This window comes from Motacilla alba, chromosome 1 (genome assembly GCF_015832195.1).
Source record: "Motacilla alba alba isolate MOTALB_02 chromosome 1, Motacilla_alba_V1.0_pri, whole genome shotgun sequence".
In the NCBI taxonomy this organism is placed as follows: domain Eukaryota; kingdom Metazoa; phylum Chordata; class Aves; order Passeriformes; family Motacillidae; genus Motacilla; species Motacilla alba.
In genome coordinates, this window is record NC_052016.1 from 13,095,744 (window position 1) to 13,115,381 (window position 19,638).

The following is a 19,638-nucleotide window of genomic DNA, read 5'->3' on the forward strand; positions in this document are numbered from 1 at the left end:
AAGGCTATTGCCATGGATTTGCCAATCTCTGGATTCATGAAATTTGCTAGGAGTTCCTGAGACAGGAGAGCACCTGAAAACTAGTGCTATGTCAAAGCAACTTCGTGGGGAGTGCCCATCACCTGCTAAACATGGCTGGTTTTCAAACGTTCTTGAGAATAAACAGTGTTGATTTTAATCTAGAAAGGGATGCTTTATGGAGGCTTAGTGCCTGAATGCCTTGCAGTCCTGTTTGATTGGTGCTGAGATGTAAGCAGAGGCAAGGTGAAATCTCAGAAGCGATATTCACATGCAAACCTTGTAATACACAGTGTTCTCAGGGCAGGGTGGGGAAATTTAAATTCCAAGTACATGAAAATGAAAAACAAACAAACATGAGAATGGGGAAAGGAGATTTAAAATTTAGAAGTGGACTCCTCTGTCCAAGGAATTCTCCTGTGCTGCTGCTACTGACCCATTGCTCTAGGTAGCAGGAGCAAGGCTTCTAGCTGCCAGTCGACCATTTTCTTTTTGATAATTATTCACATTGCTGTAGAAACGGAAATTATCTCTATTTTCTCACTTCCCAATTGAAAACTGTAATTGCAGCTGCTCCCTCCTCCTTGTTTGGAAGTTTTGCATGCAGAGAGTCATCAGCCAGGCTTGCCTTAAATCAAATCTTCCCATGCAGCCTGGGTTATAATCTAGTGAGCACAGCAGCTGCCTATTCGCAGCAAGGAGAAAAGCAGCACATTTCTCCAGTCACTGGCTAGGAAATTCTTGCTAAAAGAAAGGGGCTATGCCTTGTCTGATTCCTTTATGGAAACGTAAAGGAGTCAGCTTCCTGAGGGCTTTCACAGATATTGCTAATCATCTTAAATTGAAACAGGACTTCCAAAACCAGCATGTAAATCCCCGTAACACACCTTCAATTTCTGTCTCCAAGGCTACCCAGCTGTCCTGATCCTCCGTGACAAGCTCTGGAAATGCAGTGATACTTCCTTTTGCACCAGTCCTTCCCTGCTCCTCAATCCCCCCTGCTCTGAAGTCATCTTGCTTGCACAAAACACCACTCCACAGCATGGTGGTGGGTGAGGAGCTGGCCTCAAAGCCCATGGGAAGTCTGAGTGGCAGGGAATGTAGAGGCTCTCATCCCTTCCACCAACAGAGAAATGCCGTTTCCCTCAGGGATACAAGAAAATAGCCAGAGCCCCTGTGCAGACTTGCCCAGCTTTGCTCACTCATCTGTGCAAGGGCTGGAGTGGAGGTCTCCTTAAAACAATGCTAATAGGATTTATTCATGCTGTTTTTATCAGCCCTTCTTATTCTGCTATAAGACATGCAGTTCATGAATAACAGCCACTACTCCCCAGTCACAGAAGTGTATTTTGAGGGACACAGTATGTGTAGCCACATTGAACATTTTCCAGTGACTTTATATGCACACACTGCGCTCTCACAGAGAGCCAAAATGTGCCCTCTTCTGAAGTCCCTTGGGTCTAAATTAGTGAGACTTTCATATATCGTGATTTGAATCTGAATGTGTTTCCTTGCTTGCAGTCCCTGCGGTCACAGAGTAGGCAAGGGGACTTTGTGCTGTGGTTTACCTTATGATTTCTGGGGTTTTTGGGGTGTCCTGAAGAGCCATATGATCAGCAGAAACATTCCCTCTTCTGCCAACACAGGAGCACCTTCTAACAGTGCCCATCTCCCGGGATGCAAGATTTGCCAAGGCACAGGTGTACGGAGCGTCCCAGCAGAGAGCAGGAGCCCTCAGCTGCCAGCTCAGCTGAAGGTCTGGGATGAGATACAGCTTCTCTGAGTTACTTCTCCGACCATTATCCAAGACTCACAGAAGATGTGCTGGATGAGCTGATGAGCCTTTTGTACTGCAGATCTCCTCAAAACGCTGCAGGGTCAACAGCACAGTGCCAAACTAGAATCAATGAGGCCTCACGCAGACACTCAAGAATAACAAGTCAACCAGTGGATTTGCAGGCAGACTGTAACAGCTTGTTATCTGATGTCCCCTGGGCACAAACACTGAGACATCTGCAGTTTTTGACCTTTTTTTTTGTCTCTACTGGCTCAATAGCTAGTTAGCTGGTCATTCAATGTGAAAACAAAACAGAGGAAAGGAGAGCAAATTGCAATAGGCAGGAGATGCTGGACTATTAGGATGCCAAAAGGACTTGAAATATTTAAGTACAAGAAGTTGCTTTGCTCTCCTTTATTATTTGTGCATTAAGCTCTCTGAGTTGGTTTTTGGAACTCTGTTAAAAGCAGAGTTTTCAATATGCCAGTTGTCACTGAACTTTTATGTTGGTTTTATTTTGCATGTATTTTGCATCTCTATTCTCTTTGCTTGGCACTGCAAGTTAGAAATTAACCTGAAAAACACACATTGAGATTTCACTGACTTTCCCAGACTTTTTTTTTTTTTTTGTCTGAGAACACAAAGCTCTCTTCATAGCATCTCCTCTAGTCCCACCAAGGGGAGGGAAGATCCCCAGAAGACTGATTTCTGGATCATCCTTTGTACTGAGATCTCAGTTCCTTGGAATGCAGTGACTGCACTAGCTTATATGTAGGGGGGTGTGGAGCCTCCTTCCTGTTTCTAGGCTCATGTTAATAAAGAGTGTGTCCACATTCTCAGACAGGGCCCTAATCACCAGCCTTAGCCTAATCTCTTAATTAATTCCTGTTAATATAAATGGACTCGAAAAGATTCTTTTAGCTGTAGTGTTCAAGAAATTAGGAGTCCTTTTTTGAAGAGACAGTGTGTTTCTTCTTTCATGGTCTGGTATAATGACAGCACTGTCATGCTGTATGAGAAGGATTTCCCACATCCTATGGTGCTCACTTCTCATCCCTGGATTATAGATTATTTTAAATCAACTCCGGATAATAGGTGACAGCTCAGTGTATATTATGTGTAGCATTTCTGTCTAGCACAGGCAGAGACCTCCTAGCCTCTTGTTTCCATGATTTCTGTGCCTCAGAATGGCCTAAAGTCAAGGTTGGGGTACACACTTTGTGTAATAGAAAGCAATAATATGTGAAGTTCTGGGACCTGCCAAAGAAATGCACTGGTCCTGCTTCTGATTTAATCTAATTTATTCTCATCACATGGATGTCCTGCAATCAAGGTCAGAAAAGGATTTGAGCCTGTTTTTGATGTGGGAAGACAGCAGTCCCACAGGAAAAAAACACAAAGGAGAGCTAAGTTCAGATTGACCTTACTGGAAAAAAGCAAGCTCCCAAAATGGAGTGCAACTGGTCAGTATCATGAGAGTGAATCTGGAGCAGGGTAAGAATCATAGAATTGTACCTGCCTATGTTATAAAAGGAGACTCCCCTCTCTTGTGACTTCAATTTTGCCTAGGAGAATCCATATAAAAACAAATAAATGCCAAGAGAAATGTTTCTATTGTTTTCCTTCTCTGTATCTAATGAAATCTGTTCCTTTAAAACAGAGCAATATCCTCCCCTATGATTTTTTGCAGTCACATTGCAGAAAGAGAGAAAACCTGAAAGCAAAATTGACTCCTTTTGATTTTTCCTAGTTCAAGAGAGGAGACATGCCAGTGGGAAGGAGAATAAAAATCACACAGAGTAAATCTGGATTTTAAACTGCCTCTAATGATCAACAGCAATTATACAAATATTTATTTCTTGTTTTTATAGTTTATTTGTGTTAAGGCTGACAGCAGATTTTTCATTTGATATTCAGTCTTCCTTATTAAAAAAAAATTGTATCTTTTAGATTTGTTATTTACTTATTTACTTCTGTAGGAGTTCAGAGTGCAAGTTGTGGGGGATAATTTTGTCATGTACTGCTTTAGAATGTATTTTCTGCTCCCTAATTCTTTGATTGCTTAAGCACTACAGATCAAATCCTGCCTGCACTCAAGTTGACAAGAAAATGACCAGTAGTTTGAATAGGGTGTTGATTTTATCCTTACTGTTCCTGCCCTAGTGGGAGCTGCCATAACATCAAACATCAGATCTTTAACATCTCTCCAGTGCTTTGAAGTGCAGCCCCTCATATTTCATTCACCATTTCAACCAAGAAGCAACAGAGGGACTGCAGCCCTGCTGCTGGAAGTGCAAGAGGGAGGCAGGAGGTAGGAGGATGTGCCATTTATTGCTTAACAGGTTGGATAACCTTTTTGCATGTGGTTTGCTCATGTGGCGACAGTGACACAATGTGCAACCCACAGCCACAGGCAGCTTTCTGCAACCTGCCTGTTTTGCAGCTATTATGGCTCTAACCCGTGAGACCGTCAGTCATCTAGAGAGATGCTGGTAAATCTGTACACATGCATGGAAATATCACGACACACGGGGGTTTTCCTTGTGTGTTTAGTGCTCAAAAGTTCCAACAAATTTCAACAAGAGCTCAGCACGTAGCACGTTTAAGAGTGCTTAAGTAGTTAGGAACCCAAGCTCAGGCAGTCAGATTTGAAAAATCTAGTCAGTCTTAGAAAGATGTGCTCTGTTGAAAGGAATCTAGTCTAAAGATGTTAATGAAGCTTGAGTTTATGTTGTAAAGAAACCTGTAGCATGTGGTGTGCTTTCTACTTTTCCTGGATTTCATTATGCCTTCCTGCCTCACAGAACAGCTGTAACATTAAGCTCAATGAAATTTGTAAAGTGCTTAGAAATCCACTGAAGGGAGGCTGTAGAGGAGTAAAAGGTACTCAATTTTCATTGCTGTTCTATCAAGCAAGAGAGTTTCCAGAGTGTCTTAATAATAAATAAGAATAAATAACTTCAAATGTAGAATCTGTTCTATGCACATTAATAGGTACCTTTGGGTCTGTGGTTGAGGAGAATCTCTTTTAAGGAGAAGGTGAGTATAGATTTGAAGATTTGAATTCAGATTTCAATATCTTCTTTACCAACATGGCTTGAAGCATTGGGGTGTGCTTTAGTAGCATGTGAACATTATCCAGATCTACCAGAATTTGAATAATTGTGGCAGATTGTTTGACCATTTTCTCCTGTCAGATTTCAACTAGATTTTCAAATAAATCATTCACCAATATTTTTTCCTCATGGTTTGGTTAGCTCAAGAGCCAGCTGAACAATATTCATCAAATAAATTACTCACTTTTTCCTCATCAATCTGCAAATAATTTATTCACAAATACTTTTACATGAGGCAGCCAGCTCTAGCCAGGACAAATCAAGGTAATTTCCTACGCTTTTGATCACATGCCAGTAGGACTTTATCTTGGACAGCTCAATAGAGACAGGTTTTAATGCATAATACATAAATGGCTAAGCTGAGTTTTTCACAGTTCTTTGTGAGCTCTCTACTATTGCCCATATTTCTGTTCAACTGCTAAAGAGGAATGACAGGGGGGCATATATTTTCCATCCAGGTACGCTCAGAAACATTTCACAAAACCGAGTGTGGGGCTCGCGTCAGCCACAACCGTGATGGGGCAGCCCGTTGGCTGGAACATGCACTCTGTTCACTGGAGCAAGGCGAAATTTAACAAGAGTTGAGAAGAAGAAATGAAGACGAGTTTTGTGCCTGCTCGGAAACACAAAGGGAACCCAGGGGCGGAGTGAAATCAAGCAATGTGGAATTTTGCCAGCATGCTGGGGATGAAGTCCCTAGCTCTTGAGAAAAGGGTCCTTAAGTGAGACAGCACATCCCTGCATAGATGTCTTCAGGACAACGATTGTGGTGTGGCTTCCTTTCCCCAGGGTTCTCATGCAAACAGCTTGGAAGCCACTGAGAGCCCTCTTGCTGCCTTAGAGGCTGCTGTGCTGCTGACGGGGCAGTGGAGCATGGCCTTACCTGTCTGCCTACACCTCTCGTTTGTTGTGGAGAGCCCCTGGCTGCCACACGCCAGGCAATGGCACCAAAAGATTTCTCCCCTGGTTAAGGTTTGCAGCCTGCAATCTGCACTGCATGAGAGGAGCACTTTTGCACCTCTGCTCCTAAGCAGGGTGCTGGGTCCTCATCAGGCCGGGTCCTTCTGCTGTTGATCAGCCCTTCTAAATGTTCTTTATTCTTGCACTCCATGTTGGATGTGGGCCTCATACACAGACATTTCACCCCATCCTCTGCTGCTCAGGCAGCAAAAGTTGTTTATCCATGTTTGCCAAGAGAGAAACTGCAAAAGCTAGCAAGTGTATGTTGGGGGAGTGGTGCAAGCAGGGAGTGGTTGCATGTGGGCTTCTTTAGGATCAGGGTGTATTCATGTTTCATGAACATGTGCATGCATAATAGTCTGTTTAACATAACACTCCAATCTTGATCCTTCCCTGAAATTCTGCTGGCTAACCTAGTTACCCCCAAATGAGAGACACTTTCAGCCTATACATTATGCAGAAATGTAGGTATGAAGAAACGTAAGCAAGCATTTTTACAGCATCATCAATAAATAAATACGTGCTATCTACTCAAATCAACAACATGCTAAACACTGAAAGTCAAATGGGATGCCTTCCTGAGAAACAAACAACTGACCATGTATTTACTCTGCAGCTCATGAATAAACATTGAAAATGCACAAAAACAGAGGAAGATATTTGTCTCAACTTGGAGAAAGCTTCTGGCTCAGACTGGCTCTCATAGCTGAACGATACAAAATGGAATTGGCAAGGGGGAAAAATGACATAATCACATACATGTAACAATCCATTGAAAGTAGGACACACAAAAAGGAGAAGAAAACAGGCTTTGAAGGAGAAGGTAGACTAACACAGCGGTCAGCTTCAGACCTGCTCTTTCTGGCATCTGTGCTGGCAATTTACCAGCCTTGGAGAAACGGCTCTCAAATTGAATGAGAATCTCAGACACCTGCTTAAATTGTCACAATATTACAGAATGTATTTCAACACACTCTGCTGCAGGGCCACGTTCTGAGGAGGGAAGAGCGTACTGATGAATGGCAGGATAAAGATACTTTCAAGAAAAACACAGATGCAGAAAGAGATTTGGGGACTCAACATGGGTAAAGAACTCCACAAGCTTTTTGTACAGCACAGGAAATGGTCTACTTCCATTTTTAGTTATGAGAGAAGGGGGAAAACAATCACTGAGAAATTACTTTTACTCTGTGCACAGCATGTGTGTATAGACCACAATGACATTGTACCCACACTGGGTGCCTGCAAGTCAAAAAAACACTCAGAACAGTGGAGTCCAAAAAATCTGCAGTGACCAAAACTAAATCTTACAATGTGAGGCTTCAAAGAAAACAATCTATTGAGTTAAACAAGAAGTGATATAAGCACCATGTATAGTTACTTATCCATGAAAATGGGATGGGTGTGCAGTTTTGTAGGCAAAGGCATAACAAGTTTTGATGTCTCGAAGTTGAAGTTAGACAAATTCAACCTTGAAAGAAGCAATTTCCTGGCAGCAAGGATAATTAAACATTGGAATAAATTAGTAGGTGGAAGAAGGCAGTTGCCATTACTTGGAGTCTTTAAGACAAGATGTGTTGTATTTCTAAATCACTTTGATCCAGCTGCTGAGGAAAAAATCTATGGCTTTGTATATGGGTCAGATTAATGGGTTATAGTGGCCCTTCCATCTGGAAGTCTGACTATATGTGGAGGAAAAGTGGTTCTTACTGAAGTAAAAGTGAGAGGTGCTTGTTAAGAACACAACCCAGGGCTCAGGACAGCAGGGTTTCAGGACTAAAGCTTGATGAAGGATCAGGAATTTAACCAGTGTGGTGGAAGCTGACTGGTAAGGGTGAGACATCTAACCTGCTTTCTGAATTTGATGTAAGGGACACATCTTGGTTTATGGAAGTGACATCTTCAGTGAAGAAAAAGTGTGTTTAAATGCTGGCTAAAGGAGGAGAGCAGAATGGCTGGAAACAGGCAGGAAGAACAAGCAGGGATATGAGGGCATTTTGATCATATTTGAAGACAGCCTTGTTTTGTTTCGACAGTTTTTTCTCAGTCACATTTGTGGATTCAGCCTCATTTGCTTCTGGCAGCTGGGAGAACTCCAGTTGTACACAGGACCAAGGTCCTCCAGAGAGCTTGTGGCTGCAGCTGGGCAAAGAGGTCATTCTACTCCTTGCAGGAGTTCAGGTAACTGTGGTTGGAGGGTGAAAGTTCTCCTCATCAGTTTTAGGAGGGTCTCATTTCATTCCTATCAGGCAACACCCTCTTTCCCATGAAGCATAATGGAAGGAATAACAAAGTCCAGCCTAAAATCCAGTCTGATAATCATGCTCAGTCAAGAACATAGCACACACTTCCTGAACCTCGCCCAAGCCAAGTCATGCTCAAGAGCAAGGTGCACTGGAGACGCTAGAATAAAGCCTAAACCAGCCATTTTGTGCAGGAGCAGCTGCCCCAAACCAGGCATAGGCCCCAGAGATTCCCCACAGGAAAATGTGTAACATGAATCCCTCTCTACCATGGAGCCTGGGCAACAGACAGCCGGACGTGCCCAAAAAGAGCACAGATTTCACAGAGAATGTGGCAAGGGGACTGAAAGAGCAGATAACTGCTCGAGTTACTAGAGAGCTGCCCAGTGCCTCCGCTTTTGTTTTTACAAACAAACAGGAAATTAAATCCCCCAGCAAACAAAAATCTCTGAGCAGGCTGGGAAGGAAGGTGGTGGAGTTGGTGGCACGAATGCCATGCCGCAGCAGCCCCTTATTGAGTAAACTGGGATTTCAGGCAGGGGAAAAGAAACCGAGTCTCAAAAAAGGGCAATGCTGCTTGTGGGGCTGCCTGGCACCAGTGCGGGAGGGAGCGGTGGCCTTGTCCACGAAGTGCTTGGGGCATGGGGTGCCCGTGCTCTCCCGCTCCTAACTCAGGCCACAAGCGGAATGGAATCGCAGGAGCACGGGCAGGCCCGCTGCTGCCCGTGGAAGGGTAGGGGACACGATGGGCATAGCCGGCACTGGTTTTCGAGGTCACACATGCATGGAAGGGGGCACGAGTGCCCCCCGTGCCTGGGCCGGCCCGCAGCCCAGCAGGCAGCCCCCGGCTTGGGGACTCCCCACGTGCGCGGCGGCTCCGTGCGCAGGGATGTGAGGACGGGGGGGCACAGGCGACCCCGCGCCGCGGGAGCGGACACGGGGGGACCCCACCGCCGTGAGGCGGGGCCGGACGGGCTCCGCAGCCGGGCAGGAACGAGCGCCCAAACAGTGTCCCGGCCCCACGCTGCCCAAGAGCCGCTCCCGGGGGTCCAGGGCACACTCCCGGCCGGGCGAACCCGCCCTCTCCGCACCGGGGCTTTCCCAAGCCACGTGTGCGCGGCGGCGGCGGCCCCGGGAGGAAAGAAGGGAGGGAGGCGGCAAGGGCAGCGCCGTGCTCCGCCGGGCCCTGCGAGGCGAAGCGCTCCCCCGCGGCCCCGCTCTCGTCCCTCCCTCTCCCGCCTGAGGGGAAGGGGCCGGGCCGGGCCGGACCCCGCGCCGCCCCCGCTACCTGCGGGCGGGGGCGGGCGCTGGGAAAGTTTGTCTCTGTGGTTGGCTGCGCCGCGCGGTGCGGCCGGTCGGGGCGGGCGGGCGGCTCCGTGCGCTCGCAGGGCAGCGAGCGGCCGGCCGAGGAGCGCTGCCGCCGCCGGTGCCCCCGGGCCAGCCCAGCCTGCGCGCCCGCGGTCCCGCTCGCCTAGGGAGAGGCGCCGCGCAGCCCTGCCAGCATGGGGCACCGCGGGGAGAGGGCGTCCTGCCTGCCTCTCCTCCTCCTCGTCCTGCTGCTGCTCGGTGAGCCGGGGGTGCGCGGCCGGGGGCGGCGGGGAGGGCGGCCGGGGGTGCTCAGCCACCTTGCCCGCAGGTAGCGCGGCGGGGCCGGGAGGGAGCCGCCCGCCGGGCCGTGCCCGCCCGGGGCGCGGCGGAGCCCGGCCGGCGCTGCCCTCGGCGGGGCCGGGCTGTGCCGCCTGCCCGCCGGGCTGTGCCGGCGCCCGGAGCGGGCGGAATCGGCCGGCCCAGATTCCCCCGGTCCCCGCTGCTTCCTCTGGGGGATCGCTGCCGGGCATTTCCCCGGAACTTTTGGGGGCCTCCCCGGAGCGGGGGTGGGTCGCGGGGTGCTGCCCGGGGGCTCCCCGCCGAGAGGGGCTCCCGCAGGCTCCGGGGTCGGAACGTGGCGGTGGAGCCGTAGTTGCTCGTAAAGGAGCCGGTGCGGGGGCTGTGGTCGCGGTGAGGTGAGAGCGCTCTTTCGCTCTGAGACCTCACCTGGCGGAGGTAAAGCCGCTCGTTGAGGCGGGGACCCTCCGTCTGCCTGTCCCCCGGGGCCCGCACCCTGCTCGGGTTCTCCGGGCACACAGGCTGCGGAGGAAGCAGCGCTTACCCTGCGCCCTCCCCGCCGGGCTCCCGGGGTTTGCTGCCTCTGCCGGGAAGTTCTCCCGCTAGGAGATAGCGTGTAATTGTGTAGGTGATGGTTTACGCTGCCTTCACGTAATTGTGTAGCTGTCGTTAGCGTGACATGTGGCATTGTTCCCTACTGGTGTCAGTGCCAGCCAGGCAGCGTGCAAGAATAAAGACAAGCAAGCTCCACACAAAAGGGTGGGTGGTGGGTTGTCGTGGGATTTTTTTTTCCTTTTCTTTTTTTTCCTTGTTTTCCCCCCAACGTTGTACTTGTAGTGTTGTTGCTAACCCTGTTACAGAAGTAGCAGTTAATGTAAAAGTAGAGAACCAGAAGACTGTTCGGGTTAGATAGCTCTGTCTAGTAGTATTTGAGAGGCTTTGTGTTGGCTCTGTGCAGCCAGAAGGACATCAGGTGCTGGTGAGCAAGCATGTCCCACAAGTTACTCTACGTAGTTCATGATTCAGAACACTTGATTAACTGCAGATAGTAAGTGGGAGCCTTTTCCAGATTTCAGGTGGTAGGAGTAACTAAACAGTGCCCCAGCCCCACACTGCCAACACTCTTCTTTAAACAAAACTCTATTCGCTGACTTAGTTTGTGCTTGTACTTTTGTCTTTGCTCTGACTTTTTTTTTTCCTTAAGTCTGCCAGAGCACTTTCCTCATAGTTTGGATGTTGAATCTTACATAGCCAGATCTGCAGAGCTAAAGTTGCAGTTGAAAAGTCAGCTTCCTAAACCTGGTCTTGCCCCAGCCTTTTTCCTGAGGCTGCTTGCAGGCTTTTGGGGCAGAGGGTGTTCTGTCTACAAGATCCTACCAGACAAAAGTGTCAACTGTGCTTTCTCTTACTTGCAGCTGACGTTAGTCATCTCGTTTATCTTTACAATATAGGCATGATGCCAGCTGGGGAAACAGTCATGAGCTGGAGAGCTCACCTTCAGTATTTTTGTTTAGAAACAGAAAGGGAATAAGATTTTTCAAGAGGATGGTTTAATAGGACAAGTGGAAAATCAAGACTCTCAGATGCTCAAGGTCATGTAGCAAAAAGTAAAAACTATTAAGGATGACACACAACAGGAAAGTTGTTTCCTTCTTAATTCAAGATGAAATAATTTGAAGAACTTAAAGTGTGCATGCAGAGATATGTGGCCATTGTTCGTGATCTGGTTTGTCTAGATGTTCTGAGTTATCTCTTGGGGATTTTTTTTTTTAGTAATTGGAATGGTGCTTTTAAAACTGAAAGTGTTTTTGTGTGCAGAAAAATCTCTGAACTGTAGTCTTATTTGTAGTGTGTGTTGTAGAGTGCCTATCTTTTGATACCATTACTTGCTCACTTCTATGAAATATTGCAAAGGTTAAGAGGTTTGGAAAGTAGTCATTTTCTCACTCTGGATGGGAGAAATACACTTCTGTGAACCATTTCTAGCAGCTTTTAAATGGAGATCTGTTGGAGCTTTTGCTGCAAGTATTGAGGAATTCTTGTGTAAGGGAGGTGGAGGGAAGGAGCTGAAGCATACACAAGTTTATCCCTTGTGAGTACTTAGACTTGACTGTTTTTTTCAGATATTTACAAAATAATCCAGCGTAAGGATGCAAAAGCCTGAAGTATTTGGCTGTGACAAATAAGAATGTTTTATCATGCTTTCTTTTTGATCCAGTAGAGTTATAATCTGTTTGGTAAGGAGATTGTGGGATCCTGATATTAAGGCTTCATCTAGTCTCTCTTTTCTTACCTCTTCTGGTGTGGTTAGATCCTGAGAAAGGAGAGCACTATAAGAGCATTTTGCTCTGTCAGTCTCATGTGTGATTTCACTCTGCAGCCAATCTACCTAATCAACCTGTGAAATGCTCTGGAAACAAAACATCTCTCCTAGGACAAGACAGCCAAAAACCAAAACAAGTATCTGATTGTTACCAGGGCTCAGACAGTTAAGTAAACAATAAGCATTCCACCTCCTGGATTTTTTTCCTGGTTCTTGTTTGAGGTCCAAGGTAATAATTTCAGTGGATCTGAAAAAAAAAAGGTTTTTGTTTAAATGCTATGGGGCATGAGGAGAGCATGTGCTCAGTAGATCCTGGGGGAAAACCATTGATAATGGGTTTCCCAGAGACGGCCTTTTTCTTACTCACCTTTTAGACCTGTGTGGCACTTGCTGTCCGCTATGATGAAAGTCAGTTCCAGCATGCCAGAACCCCAGGAGCTGTGTGTTTAGATGGATGGAGTTGTTTCCTGCATCTCGTGTCTGAAATTATTTTTTGTTTCTTTTCCTCAGAAGCTACAACAATTACTCATTTGAATCAAGGTTTAATTCAAGCTCTGCAATAGAAGGCTTTTGGTAATTAGTGTAAGTTATTGTGATCATGCACTTCAAGGAAAAGCGTGCTTTAATCTTTTCCTGCATTTGCAGCTGAAGTGGGAGCATTAGAGAAAGGGAGAGCCTCAAGGTTTAGGGCAGGGAGGCAATGAAAGGATGATTGCCTACGGAGTGTTCAAGGTATGTTAGAGTGGAATCTGCTCCCTCTTCCCTTGCTGGTGCCTGTTCACCTGCAGGTGTGCCCAGGGCTGACCCTGGTGGCTTTTTCCTGCCTGTTCTTGGAAGGGGGCAGGCTCAGATCCTCACTGGTACTCAGAGAAAGCTTACAGCTAAACCTGCCCATCTCTTGTGACTTAGGAGGTCGTTAAAAAGGCTTCCAAAAGGGAATTGCAGACTGCTAATGCACCTGAAGCATGTAGTGCGTGTTGGAACTGGGTTGGTGAGGCACTAAAGGGCAGGTGGTGTTGCTGAGGAGGAAGCTCTTTCCCTGTGGCTTTGTCATGCTGATGTATTTTCTTGGTGTGTAGGCTGCGGGAACATGTGGGAATCGAGGGGTGAGCAGTGTAGTGAATGTTTGTTCTTTTACATCCTGTTTTCTTCAGGGTTGACAGATAATACTTAGTCACCTTCTTGGGCTCTCTTGCATCTTTGGAGGTGCCTGTCTGGAGCTGCTTTTTAGGGAGTCTAGGTGCTTTTTCTGAAATTCTTTGACCTTGTTCCCCAGGTTTCTCGATGGCTACATTTCAGCGTAGCAACAGCTTGCTCTCTTTAGGTAGCCTCTGTTGTATTTGGCTCTAATCCCCGAACTGAGGTATAAACCTGCCTGAACAAGATTTGAAGTAAGCAGTAGGGGTCATTTAAAAATGCAGCCACATGCTTGATTAGAGGGGAATGTGCTTAAGAAATAATGTATATCACCCGTCTAGTTATATAAACAAACATTCAGGGACATTTGAGATTTCAGCTTTCACATCTAATGTATTCATGGCTTGATTTGTTTCTGTGTGGTTGTTTCTTCTTGTTGTGGGTTGGGTTTTTTTTCCCATCTCCATAATCCTTGTCAAACACTAACCTGCAAAATAGAAATGTGTATTTTTTTTCTTAGAAGGGAAATGGGTACATATCTGAATAAGGTATTTTTAGAAAGTGAGCATTTCAGTTGTCTGGTTTTAGATGCCTTTCAGTGATATATTTTATGGTGTGTGAAGTTCTGTGTTTTGGAAGGAAAGGGGACACATTGTCTGAAAATGTGAGTTCTTTCAGATTATGTGTAGGAGTCAATTGAAAGTTAAGTTGGAAAGAACTTGAGGAAGACAAGGAGCTAGGTCAAAGCAGTGGTTATGTCAGTGTCTATAAAAGTCTCTAGTACTTTCAAAAAAAAGATATTAGATGGAGTATAGAGTCAGTCTGTATATTGTAATGCGAATAAAAATATCTGTTTAATACTTTGTTTTTGACTTTTATTGGAGGTGTTACCAGGCCTCTGATATTTGTTCTGCTTTCTCAGATCTGTGATAGTAAATGATAAAGTCTTATAGACTTTAAAGTTTTATAGAGACCTGTGAGGTGAAATTGTCTAGGCACACCGATGTTTCCATTTCTGTCAAGAATAATAAGCAGTTTCCAGCATGACCCCACTTCCTAACCTGCACAAGGTACCTCAAAACTGGATCTCACAAGGTTGGGAGAGACTATGTCATAAGCAGGTTTGAAGTTGTTAGAATTTCCTGTTCTAAAGGAGAAATGAGCTTCCAGGGAGATACTAGCTTCTCAATGGTTCTCAATTTTTCTTTTTCTTTTTTTTTTTTTTTTTTTTTGTCAGTTGGTTCTCTAGAAAGCCTCAAATTTCAGTTGTCTTTCAAGACTCAAATATCTACTGAGAAGAGGCTTTGAAAATGATGAGAAACTTTTAATACACCTTGTGTTTTGCAAGGGGCAAAGGTGTAAAATTAGTTTCAGACCAAACTGCTTTTGGATGAACTGACAGGTGCCAAAAGGTGCTAAGGTGCCAAAAGTCTTGAATAATGTCTTTCCAGATGATCAGCATATATAAAATAGGATATGAAGGAAGACAGAAATTAAGGAACCTAGAGTTTCTTAGGTTTTTTGAGTTTCGTATCAGAAGCTGGCTTTTTCATATGCATGCAAGATTTCATAATTGTAAAGCATAACTGATTTCTTCTTAATGAAGTCTGAGACAGAAAGAAAAGGATGGGTTTTTTTGGTTTTGATTTTTTTCCCATTCCTTCTGAAATTGGAAGTGGTTTCAAAGCTGGGTTTCCAGTGGAAACTGTAATCATCTATGGCATTCTGACCCAGTTTAAAGTAAGTTAGGTAGAAGGTAGAACTGGTGCTAAATGCCTTTGTTGAGTGTTGGAAAAGTTATAAAGCAATGTGGCGATGTTTGTAGATTTGTCTATGTGACTGCCATGGGGACTGCTTGAAACTGGCCCTGGAGTATTGCACTTGGTGCTCCTGTTCATTATCCTGGAGGAGGCAAGTTGTGGGGAGAGAGGGGCTGAAGAAGCAGCCTGGGGAACAGTATCTGTTGTGTGCAGCAGAGGCAAAATACTGCTGCAGAAATATGAAGAATTGCTGAAGCAAGCTGAAGTATTTGACTAGTGATAATCTCCACGGCCAGATGGAATTTGCATGGATGCTCTAAAGGATCTGAACTGTTAGCTAAGCTATGGGAAGAAGAGGTAAGAAAGGCAGAGAATCCTGGACAGGATTTCCTTTAAAAAGGAATCTGAGGGTGGTTTTTAGAATTAATTGACTTGTGAACTTCAGGAATGAGAACTAATTAAAGACTGGAGCTCCCAGGCAATCTGTCACAGCTGCCAATAAGCAGGGCTGGCAGCAATGCCTGTAGTATATCTGCTTGTTACTGTTTGTTATGAGTGCCATCTCTTAAATTGTTTATTATTCTGCAGAACTTCAGGCATTCATGCTGAAATTTTCTGGGCTGGATGTCTGCCACAGGTTGACTTTTTTTCCCCCCAGGAAATACTGCTCCCCTTGCTCTCTCTTTCCTTAAAATGCTCTAGTATTTCCAATAGTTACACTTGGGATGGCAGCAGGGTGAATTCTTTTTTCCTTTTTGATTCTTGCAGGTTCTAGCTATTTCTTCCTTGTCACTCTTGAACCAATAATAATCTCAGCTGCCAAGTTTGGAAGTTCTAGAACAACCCTGCTGTGGTTTAGAACAAGAACTGGAAATTTGGCTGGAGTGTTAAGTCAGTATCAAGAATGTGGCTTTTGCTGTTCTTAGGAAAATGTCCAAATTTGGCCACATTATAGACTTGGAAGAGCATCAGTTTGTAAAAGCTTAATAGGGAATTTGTCTCAGGTCCCTAGAGAAAGCATTCTGTCATTGCTTGTAAGGTGTCAAAGGATTACAACTGCAGTTGGGGGTGGAGAAATGGAGCCCTCCTTTTTATTCCATTTTCAGACTTCTGTAAATGTGTGTGAAGGCCTTTCCCCCTGCTCCCCTGCCCCCCACTTCTGTTCTTTTTGTCTCTCCTTTTCCCAAACTGGCCAGTGCTGGATTGATGTACTGCTTTGTGTGGATCACTGATCAGAGCTGCTGTGAGAGTCTGGTGCTTGTAGCACACAAAGTATATATATCATCTTTCTTATGTGTAGCTCGTAAAAAAAAAAAAAAAAAAATCAATGTAAACTTTGTGTTGCTTTTAACTTTTGTTCTCTGGCTTCAGTTCTTCTCTCAGGCTTTTTTTCCAGATATCTTATCACCATTCTTTACTTCACACTGGCTGTAAAACAACTCCTGCTGCTGTAGCTGCTCTTATTCCACTCTTTCTGTTTAACAGGCTTGATTAGTCTGGACTTGCCTTTCTGCCTTTCTTGAAGACATGGTTTAGCTGTGTCGCTCAGTGCTTGCTTTGTGACTGCAATTTGTGTGCCCTCATGCTCTTTGAGTCACTCTGTTCTGGCCATATCGATAGCCTCTAAAAAGAGTTTGGTGGAACCATTGCTGGGGGTCGTGTTGGTGAGCAAGAGTCCAGTTCCGACAAAAAGCTGGCTCTGCTTAGGTTTGTCAGTCTTAAAAAGAATAATTGCCAGTGCAAAGGACTTTGTTTCCGTGCATGTTGCACCGCTGGCTCTGAGTGCAGAGATTTAGCGTGGTGTTTCAGGGGGCCTTTGATGCAGTGTGGCTGTGGGGAATCTTTGAGCGGGCTGTAACGCATTGTTCTCCTACACGCATTGGAATGATTGTTGCAAGAGAGGCATCCGCGGGGACCTCTGCCAGCTCCTTATTGATGTGTGCAGTTTCATCTATTGACACGCTACCCTTCATTATTACACAGTGAATCCTGTGGCAGTGGAATTTGCTATTAAATCTGCCCCGCGAAAGAGAATTGGCAGAGGCTGCTTTAAAAGCACTGTGACCCCTGCATTTGCAAAGAATAGCTTCTAAATATGAAACAGATGCTGAACTGATGGAGGATGCTTCCGAGGTTTTCAGGGTACCAAACATTCATTTTGAGCGAAAAGTCAGAATTTGCTTGGTTTGTGAATGGTAATTTAAGTCTCAATGCCCATTTTCCCCCTCAGAAATGCATGTCTAATCAGTACATGTATTTGTGCTTGAATGCAGCTAGTAATACTGAGGTGAAAATAGGCAATTATTTGTTAATGGAAACTGTTAGAATAAGCAGCGAGGTGTTAGTCTTTCTGTCTGCACTCTAATCCTCTTCCTAGAGGGTGGGAGAGGTGATGTATCTTCCTTTGCCTTTTGCCTTTCCCTCAGACTATTTTGTGCTTTCACAGCACCTCCCGTAATATTTACCCAGATAACATCCACCTTCCCCCAAAAGAGATATTATATTGTTTGGAAGCCCAGCAACATACTGTGTGTGGGGGAGGTGATGTCAGTGGATGGTGTTTTTCTGTGTGAAGAGCCTTTATGGTGTATGTGCAGTGTCTTGTTCCCATCCAGTTTATACAGAGGTTGAAGTTAATGTGGAGTTAGAAGTGTATCGCATCAGCCTTGTTCCTGTTTGATCTCAGGGCTTGGTTCTAGACAAGGCATGCTGTACCTTTTGGCAAACAAAGCTTAAGTGCTTGGAGGTGGCCTCATCAGTGAGAAAATAAAGAGCATGACAGCTTATTAGAGACAAAATCACTCGGTGTTTGGAATTGGGAAGTAACACAAGGCTGGGTCTTCCCTGTCTTATCACCAAGTGGGGTTGAATGGTCACTAAAGCTATTAACTGAGCCCTGTCTGCTGGCAACTCTATTGATAGGCACCTGTCAATAGTTGCAAAGCTGCTGACATCCCTAGGTCTGTAGGTTTATCTATTAAAAAAAAAAAGTTGAGAAAATAGCATGTATACCCCGGGGTCACTGGGCACAGAAATATGGCTGTTGCTTGAAATTAGAAGAGGGAGAAGGAAGGGGAGGAGAGATAACTGGAGCAGAGCATGTTTTCCACAGAGAAAGGGAAGAGGGGGAATAGCTTGTTTAAAATGGAAGAATTAGTTAAAGCTATGTCTGCATGAGATGGTGGTGCTGGGGCAGTTATCACCACAAAACAGCATTGGTAAAAACCTGCCGGTTTCTCAAAGCTGTGTAGTTGAATCTTGAATTAACCCTGGTTTTCTAAGCAAAGTTTTCTGCTCACCACTGGCAGGTAAATGGAATATCTAATTGTAGACTCCTGCAGAATTTAAAACAAGGACTGAAGTGTGATGCATGTGGCTGCAGGGTATGCTGTGGCATCTGAGTTGTTGCTGGTTTCTGCCTTTACAGTCTGAAAGGGCGGGTTGAGGGGGAGGCTGCAATACTGTGAATAGAGTTACTGGGTGGGGATGTCCTTCCAAAATAACTGAAGAACAAATGTGACTTCACATGGTACCCTTCTTCCTGCTTAGGACCAGAGGCCACAGGGCGTGTGCCTGTTCCGGACTTTGCCTTATGAACCTCTAAGGATCGACAGAGATAGGCCAAAGCTACTTAGAAAGTAGCTGTTAAAGATAGTTTGAAGTATTTTTCACCGATTCCCCTCTTGATGGGAGCTGTCAGCTTTTAGTTTGTATGTATATAGACAGATATTTCACTCTGTCTGATGCTGTAGAGGGAGACACTTAAACCTCTTTGTGTATCTGGGCAAGAGTAGTAACCTACAGGTGGATGCAGGGCAGTGCACAGGGCACTTCTGTACTCAAACTTGTAAGGTGGGTCCTTTCCTTGCTTTAACAATTCCTACCCCAGAATAAATGAGTCCCCTTACCTGCACTTTGACAGAACATGCATTTGTCATCAAAGTAATGTGCTGGCTTTCTTTCACTTCTGGCTTTTCTTCTCTCAATTTTCTTCTTTTGGTTGCTCTTCTGGTATGATGCATTGGGGTGAGAACGTGCTTTGCATATGTGGGTTTGGCCCAAGTCCAGCGCGTGTTCTGCTTTCACACAAGTGGCAGTCTGGGCTCAGCACTAATCCTGCAGTGTCAGGGTTGCCTTGTTGCTGTGGGATTGTGATTGCAGTCCAAAGCGGGGCTTTGGTCAGGTGACTCTCACGAGTCCACAGATGTTTCTTGGAATTAAAACTCTGCAGCTGAGGTTGGCTCCTGAGTGAGCTCAGAACCCAGGTTCTGATACAAAGCAGCCAGATGTGTGTTGGCTGTGGCTGACACACACACAAGGAGGGACAGCCCTGTCTGCCCTGGTTTTGACTGTTGTGTTTGCGTGAGTGAGTGAAGAACTTTGACCTTCGAAGTTGCTTGAATGCTTCTTGGCACTAGTTAACACCACCACTTCCTTCTGCACCTCCCCAGCAATTGCTGTTTCTGTATGCATGAGAAACTTGAAAAGCTCATAAAAGGACAACTGTTTTCAATTCATGAAGCCAAGGAGATTTGTAACTTGTGGTAATTAATGCCCTACCTGTAAGACCTCTGTATTGTCCTGGATGTATGTCACCAGATGATGACAGGAAATGGTCTGATGATTGTTTCTGTGTCTTTGCAGGATCTCAAAGTTCCTCACAGGCAATTTCATGTACCCTTCTCTTGTAATTTGATAT

The 19,638-nt window shown here is 45.4% G+C and overlaps 1 protein-coding gene across 2 annotated transcripts in view; it reads left to right on the top strand.

Moving 5' to 3' along the window:
* The first annotated feature begins 9,465 nt into the window (after positions 1–9,465).
* Positions 9,466–19,638, top strand: part of PTGFRN (prostaglandin F2 receptor inhibitor) — a 65,845-nt gene continuing 55,672 nt past the window's right edge. Inside the window, exon 1 of one of the 2 annotated variants that reach the window (XM_038136734.1) lies at positions 9,466–9,680. In XM_038136734.1, coding sequence (XP_037992662.1) covers positions 9,617–9,680 — 64 coding nt within the window. In that variant the 5' untranslated portion in view covers positions 9,466–9,616. The remainder of the gene's footprint in view (positions 9,681–19,638) is intronic. The other variant, XM_038136744.1, reaches the window with a different exon arrangement.